We start from the raw sequence: 8,365 nt of genomic DNA on the forward strand, positions 1-8,365 counted from the left end.
CTCTGTAGAATTAATCGATGAAAAAGTTCTAGAGAACTCGGTGGTTATAAAAAAAAAAATATATATTTTATTTGTCCATTTTTTTGAGCTTTACGTGTGTTGTATGGGCCTCAAAATGAGCATTGTCTAAGAAACAGATCTGTCATAATCAGCTTGTTGACTGTTCCTATAGGAAAGAAATATGATGTAAAAACGAACAAAAAAAAAATTGACAAAAAAAAATTATAAATGAATGAATTAATTTATTAAGAATTCACATCTTCATTTTACGTAATGTATTTTGTCAGATGATCAGAACCTTGTTCACCAGGTAGAATACACAGAAAGGGATAAAGGTCTTTTCCCATTTTGGATCTATTAGATCTATACATTATTTTTTATGACATTTATGGCTTTTTTAACCATACATTAGAGGGAATATTCAATCCGTGTATGATGGACGCGGTTATTGATAGTGCTTGTAAAGCAGCAGAATAATACATAGGAAGGGTCTTATGTTACACGTCAGATTTCAGCTGTACAAGCAGCTTCCCTGCTATTCTGGGTTACCGCTAACGTATAGGGACGGGAGATGAAAGTTAAGGTGATCAGATTTATGATGCTTACTGCTTCAGTTTTCTATTTTTGGGCACATTTTTGTCCTAGCCAGGCTGAACATGTATGTGGCACGTGTCCACACCGGGCAGTACCTACCGTCAGGGATGGGGAGGGGATAGAAGAAGCGCTGGTGCAGTGCAGGGATATACAGAACAGGCAGGTTACATTATTATCATCCATGACACACTGACATCTACAGCACTGGATATTGGATAGAGAACTGTAATGAAGCCATATATACTGTCATCGGTATTTCCAAAATAAGAGAGACTTAAAAGCACACGTTATTATTATTATTATCACTACAAATAATAATAATGAATATTTCATTATTATTTAATTGTTTTGTTATTGATACATGGATGTGATATAAATATTAGATTGCAATAGATAGATGGAGGATATGGATAGATGATAGATATGAGAGATAGATAGATTTGCGATGCATAGATATAATAAAGATAAACAAATATGAGATACATAGATATGAGAGATAGATAGATATGGGCGAGAGACATAGATAGATAGATAGATAGATATGAGATAGATAGATAGATATGAGATAGATAGATATGAGATAGATAGATATGAGATAGATTGATATGAGATAGATAGATATGAGATGGATAGATAGATAGATATGAGATAGATAGATAGATATGAGATAGATAGATAGATATGAGATAGATAGATAGATATGAGATAGATAGATAGATATGAGATAGATAGATAGATATGAGATAGATAGATAGATATGAGATGGATAGATAGATAGATATGAGATAGATAGATAGATAGATGGATAGATAGATGTGAGATAGATAGATGGATAGATAGATGTGAGATAGATAGATGGATAGATAGATATGAGTTAGATAGATGGATAGATAGATATGAGATAGATGGATATGAGATACTGTAGATATATATGTGATGGGTGTAATTTATAAATAGATATAATAAAAGGTGATATATATGAGATATATACATGTTAACTAGATACAGCATATTCTTTTAAACAGCCCTGTATTTGTTTGTGACTAATTATCTAGGTGTTTGTCCCCCGCAGGCGCTGGTAGATTGTCACCCCGCAGGAATCAGCACCCACACGTCTCTCATCATGCCCGAATATGTGTCCGAAGAGGCCCGGTCACTTCTACAGCAGGTACTGGTTCTAGGACTGACCCAGGTGGACAGAGGCCACATGACCCACTATGTCCAGTCCATAAACTGCGATACCCCTTCTCCATCCTGTGATTCCTATAATGTGCATTACAGTCTTTTTGCTTTAGGTTTGTCACATTCGGAGGCGCGCGCTGATCTTCACCGCCCCGCGGCTCTCTATTCCGCACAGACCGCTGTTTATTTTTTGAATCCGGCATCAAATGAACGCTTGTCGTCGGCAAATTCAAACAATTGGATTTGAGAACCGTTTCCTTTCTTTCTTCCCCCCCGGCTTTGCTTATTTTTCCAAACAGCTGGTTTGGAGATTCTTTCTAGCGGTCCCCCCCCCCCCCCCCACCCCCAGTGAAATGCGTCGGCCGACTGATAAAATATTAAAAATACAAAAAAAAGCCAATGTTGTCAAACGCCTGGGCCCGCCTGACACTGAACTTCTGAAGACACAGCCGCCATTTCAGGTGCCTTTAACCAGGCGTCAGCACTTCGCTCCTGATCTTGGCTCAGCTCGTCCCTACATCTTGACAGGGCTGGCGCCGGAAAGAGAGAAATAAGTGCAAAAGAATTCCCTCTGCTTTTCTGCTCTGTGGTGCCTAGAGCAGGTTTTTGGCTTGGTAGATAGGCGCATAGGAGGTGGGGGGGGGGAGGGTTAAGGAAGGGGGGGAGGTTTGGGTTTCTGATGATCTGTGTTCGTTCCCCTATTAGAAATGGGATCATTTCAGACATCTGTGTTTTACAAATTCTCTCTGATGGCAGCCTTGTCTCGTTTTGTCTGCCTCACACTTGTCAAAATACATCCCTCCTCTTTGCACATCACATCTGAGACCCTCTCGTTTCTGTTCTGAGGGAGATCCAAGGACGGCGGGGCTCCCCCCGGGATCGCCGCGCAGGAGGTAGCACAGCGGTGTCTACTAGAAGGGCAATTATGGAAGGTTTTATTTTTTGACTTACAGAAATTATGCTTCAGAAGCAATGAGCGTCGTTCTTCTCTCGCAAAAAGGAAAGCTTCTCTCCCGGGTCATGCTTGTTCGCCACGTTCGGGTGGTAAAATAGGTTGCACCGGCAGACGTGGGGTTGGAACTGGCTACATAAAAAATAATACAATATAATAATAATAACATTAAATACGTTCTCATAAAGCAGTGTTTCCCAACCTGTGTGCCTCCAGCTGTTGTAAAACTACAACTTCCAGCTAAGTCAGTCGTGCACGTAGTCTGAATAGGGAAAGGGGGAAAAGCCTTGCCAGACACCGCTCTCTCTCATGCATCAGGAGACAGTCAGTAGTATACATATTTAATCTGTTCTGTGGATTTCAACATGCCCGACCCTTTTTTCTCCTGACTCTCTTCATCAGGGAAAAGTCGCTAGGCCCAAATACACATTAGATGGTCAACCGATCCTGCTGAAATTAGCAGGTTCAGTCAAGTTAAATCTATTGTGTAGATTATAACATGCCCGACCCTTTTCTCTCCTGACTCTTCATCAGGGGAGAGTTAATAGGCCTCCATACACATTACTGTAGATGATTAGCTGTTCCCACTGTAATCAGCAAGTTCAGCCAACTTTAATATGTGGTGTAGATTTCAACATGCTGACCCTTTTCTCCCCCAGCCTCCCGCTGTTGCAAAACTACAACTCCCAGCAAGCTTGGAGTTGTAGTTTTGCAACTAGTGGCGGCACCTCATAGGGAAACACTGGGTTAAAGGCTCACTCCTATAGTGCCTAGTATATCAGCATTGATGGGAATCTGGGTGAAATCCGCGGTGTCATCCATGATGGCCGCCATATTGATTCTTACCCAAACATGACTCAGAAATTACCTAAGAAAACAAATATTATAGTGTTAATATTTAATATTAGTTCCAAGTTTTTTGTGGCTTTCCGCCATTTACAAACCTATTTTTTATGTTGTCCACCCCCCCAATATCCCTGTGTGGTTGTAGCTTCTTATAGTTCACTGCGGAGGAGACCCAGGGGTCAGACGATAAGTTGTTGTTTCTTACCTTTGATCTGTGGTCTGTAGAGACCACCGTTACAATGTGTCTGCGGAGGATCCTTGACAGCCACCTGCGCTGAAGGACCAGAAGTAATAAACACAGGGAAAGCAGGCCCTCACATTAACCCCCTGACCCCCGCCGTGACCCCACCACTTCATTACACCTCATAACACCCTCACAAGTGCCCACCGGGGACATGATGGATTGTCGCCTGCTGTTTATCTGAGGAAGCGGCCCATGAGTGTTCTCAGGAAGTCTTCTGCAGGAAAGGGAAAGGCTCCAGTGGTGGCTGCGGACTGCGCCGGGGGTCTTTCCTTTTCCATTTACAAATGTCGCAGACAACGTCCAGGGGGAATGTCTGGTGAGGCAGAGGAGAGATGTGTCCAGCCGGACCCCAATACCTCATAATATTGTTGTGGTAGATGAAACAAATGGTGACCAAAGTGTTTCTTTGATCCAATATCATTTATCTATCAATCTATCTATCCCATATCTATATACTACATACTTATCTATGGTCTATTTCATATTAATCTACTATCTGTATCATATATCTATCTATCTATGTCTATCTATCTCATATCTAGCTCTATCATATTAGATAGACATGAGATAGATATTAGATAGATTGATATGAGATAGATAGATAGATATGAGATAGATAGATATGAGATAGATAGATAGATGGATAGTTAGATAGATATGAGATAGATAGATACTATATATATATATATATATATATATATATATATATATTAGATGATACATAAATATTAGATATATCCTATCTATCTCATGTTTATCTATCTATCCCATATCTATCTATCTATCTCATATCTATCCATCTCTCTATCTCATATCTCTCTATCTCATATCTCTCTATCTCATATCTCTCTATCTCATATCTATCTATCTCATATCTATCTATCTCATATCTATCTATCTCATATCTATCTATCTCATATCTATCTATCTCATATCTATCTATCTCATATCTATCTATCTCATATCTATCTATCTCATATCTATCTATCTCATATCTATCTATCTCATATCTATCTATCTCATATCTATCTATCTCATATCTATCTATCTATCTCATATCTATCTATCTATCTCATATCTATCTATCTATCTCATATCTATCTATCTATCTCATATCTATCTCATATCTATCTCATATCTATCTATCTATCTCATGTCTATCTATCTATCTCATGTGTATCTATCTATCTCATGTCTATCTATCTATCTCATGTCTATCTATCTATCTCATGTCTATCTATCTATCTCATATCTATCTACCTATCTCATAGATATGAGCTAGATAGATATGAGATAGATAGATAGATATGAGATAGATATGAGATAGATAGATAGATATGAGATAGATAGATGTGAGATAGATAGATAGATATGAGATAGATAGATAGATATGAGATAGATATGAGATAGATAGATAGATGTGAGATAGATAGATAGATGTGAGATAGATAGATAGATATGAGATAGATAGATAGATATGAGATAGATAGATCCAAAGAAAATGCTGTGGCACTCAAGGTATGGTGAAAAAAATGAAAACTATTTATTCATCCCAAATGTGCAAGGAGTGACGTTTCGATGGTCTAACACCATCATTATCAAGCCTTGATAATGATGGTGTGAGACCATCGAAACGTCGCTCCTTGCACATTTGGGATGAATAAATAGTTTTCATTTTTTTCACCATACCTTGAGTGCCACAGCATTTTCTTTGGAACTACGGTACGTATGCAGGATCCTGGACCCGGATCCTAGCTGGAGGCACCTACTCAGGCTTTTTGGAGTACTGCTTTCTTCTTTGATATAGAGAGATAGATAGATAGATAGATAGATAGATAGTTATGAGATAGATAGATAGATATGAGATAGATAGAAAGATAGGAGATAGATAGATATGAGATAGATAGATATGAGATAGATAGATATGAGATAGATAGATATGAGATAGATAGATATGAGATAGATAGATAGATAGATAGATATGAGATAGATGGATATGAGATAGATGGATATGAGATAGATGGATATGAGATAGATAGATATGAGATAGATAGATAGATATGAGATAGATAGATAGATATGAGATAGATAGATGGATATGAGATGATAGATAGATATGAGATAGATGGATATGAGATGATAGATAGATAGATAGATAGATATGAGATAGATAGGTAGATATGAGATAGATAGGTAGATATATATGAGATAGATAGATAGATAGATAGATAGATATGAGATAGATGGATATGAGATGATAGATAGATAGATATGAGATAGATAGATAGATAGATAGATATGAGATAGATATTATCTGTTGTGCTCCATCCTATCATCACTCTTTGTATTTTACATATTATCGTATAAAATCTTTATTAATAATAATCTTTCTCACTTTGTCTTTCAGCTCCTGCAGTTTAACCCTTTGGAGCGTCTGGGCGCCGGGGTCGCTGGGGTTGAGGACATCAAGTCTCATCCCTTCTTTAATGGTGTGGACTGGGAGGACTTTACCAGATGAATCTAGATTTGTACGGACTTCAGAGACTCCTTATATTTTCTGCAGCACTGAGGGGAGGACATTGGGGTCATCACACCAATAAGATTGTACTGTCCGTGCGCTATACCGGAGCTTCACCCCACAGATGATATCGTGGTCCCCAAAATATAGGATGGAAACGGACAATGACTGGAGTGATATGCATGTTCTGTGAGGAGGAATGAATGTGTAGGACGGAGTGATTTATGTGTAGAAGTAGCAGAGCTGAATTTGTACGATAATATCACAGTCTGGATTTAGTTACTCCTTATCTACTTTCCACAACCTCTTTTACTTATACTGTGTCTGGGTTAGTGGAAATATTAATGGGGGTCTGCTGCCTGTGACACCCCTCTGAACGCTCCTGCTCTAGGCACACTTTGGTATTACTTTGTTGGTGCATTGATCATTATGTACATAATGCAGTGTTTCCCAACCTGGGTGCCTCCAGCTGTTTCAAAACTACAATTCCCAGCATGCCCGGACAGCCAAAGCCTGTCCGGGCATGCAGGGAGTTGTAGTTTTGCAACAGCTGGAGGCACCCGGGTTGGGAAACCCTGGCATAATGTGATGCTTTATTAGAATACCATGGAGAGATTTTCCTATTGGAGGGATAAGCTACTGCCAGATGCCTTTGACTGCAGCCTTCCCATTACTTTAGGGGTTATCCAGGAAAAAACTTATACATATATTACATATATATATATATTAGGGATCGACCGATTATCGGTATGGCCGATATTGTCGGCCGATAATCACGATTTTGGGCATTATCGGTATCGGCAATTACCTTGCCGATAATGAACCGCCCACCGCACCGCGACCGCCCCCCCCCCCGACCCACCGCACTGCGTCGCACCCCGCACTGTAGTGCTGGGCGGTATACCGGTATGAACCGGATACCGTTTTTTTTTCTCCCACCGCTATACCGGTCGGGCCCCTCCCCCACCCTCCGAGTCAATAAAAAATTTTTTTACTTACCCATAATGGGGGTGGTCCGGGCCATCCATCCTTCCTGTAGTGTCCGGCAGCATTCCGGGTGGAGGGTGAACCGGTCCGGGCTGTCCTTCTTCTCCGGGGGTCCTCTTCTCCACTCCGGGCAGGCTCCGGCCTAGTACGCTGCATAGACGACGCTACGCCCTGACGTCAGGTGCGTCGCTGCGCACGGGCGTCATTGCGCAGCGGCGTCTATGCTGCGTTACTAGGCCGGAGCCTGCCCGGAGTGGAGAAGAGGACCCCCGGAGAAGAAGGACAGCCCGGACCGGTTCACCCTCCACCCGGAATGCCGCCGGACACTACAGGAAGGATGGATGGCCCGGACCACCCTGACAGGTAGGGGGAGAGAAGCGGGTGGTGGCGGCGGCGGCCTATGGCACCGCAAAAGCGCCGCTTTAAATCAATGATCTGCAGCGGTGTCGCGGGGGGATAAATAGCCGATAACTTATACCGGAATATCGGTATAAGTTATCGGCTATCGGCCCTAACCTCCACCGATTATCGGTATCAGCCCTAAAAAAACGATATTGGTCGATCCCTAATATATATATATATATATATATATATATATATATATATATCAACTGGCTCCAGAAAGTTAAACAGATTTGTAAATTACTTCTATTAAAAAAATCTTAATCCTTTCCGTACTTATGAGCTGCTGAAGTTGAGTTGTTCTTTTCTGTCTAAGTGCTCTCTGATGACACGTGTCTCAGGAAATGTCCAGAGTAGAAGCAAATCCCCATAGCGAACCTCTCCTACTCAGTTCCCGAGACAAGCAGAGATGTCAGCAGAGAGCACTGTTGCCAGACAGAAAAGAACAACTCAACTTCAGCAGCTGATAATTATTGGAAAGATTGATATTTTTTAATAGAAGTAATTTACAAATCTGTTAAACTTTCTGGAGCCAGTTGATATATAGATATATATATATATAAAACATTTTTTTTCCTGGAATACCCCTTTAAAAACACATCCACGCTCTGCCTAGCCGAGTGTGCAGGTGTATGGGTTG

The 8,365-nt window shown here is 40.6% G+C and overlaps 1 protein-coding gene across 2 annotated transcripts in view; it reads left to right on the forward strand.

Annotated features, from left to right (window-relative positions):
* RPS6KC1 (ribosomal protein S6 kinase C1) overlaps positions 1-7,346 on the forward strand; it is a 179,658-nt gene extending 172,312 nt beyond the window's left edge. The window contains exons 14-15 of one of the 2 annotated variants that reach the window (XM_056568297.1): positions 1,667-1,762; positions 6,226-7,346. In XM_056568297.1, the coding sequence (XP_056424272.1) occupies positions 1,667-1,762; positions 6,226-6,336 (207 nt within the window). In that variant the 3' untranslated portion in view covers positions 6,337-7,346. The remainder of the gene's footprint in view (positions 1-1,666; positions 1,763-6,225) is intronic. The other variant, XM_056568296.1, reaches the window with a different exon arrangement.
* Positions 7,347-8,365: the final 1,019 nt, after the last annotated feature.

The sequence above is a fragment of the Hyla sarda genome, chromosome 3 (genome assembly GCF_029499605.1).
Source record: "Hyla sarda isolate aHylSar1 chromosome 3, aHylSar1.hap1, whole genome shotgun sequence".
In the NCBI taxonomy this organism is placed as follows: domain Eukaryota; kingdom Metazoa; phylum Chordata; class Amphibia; order Anura; family Hylidae; genus Hyla; species Hyla sarda.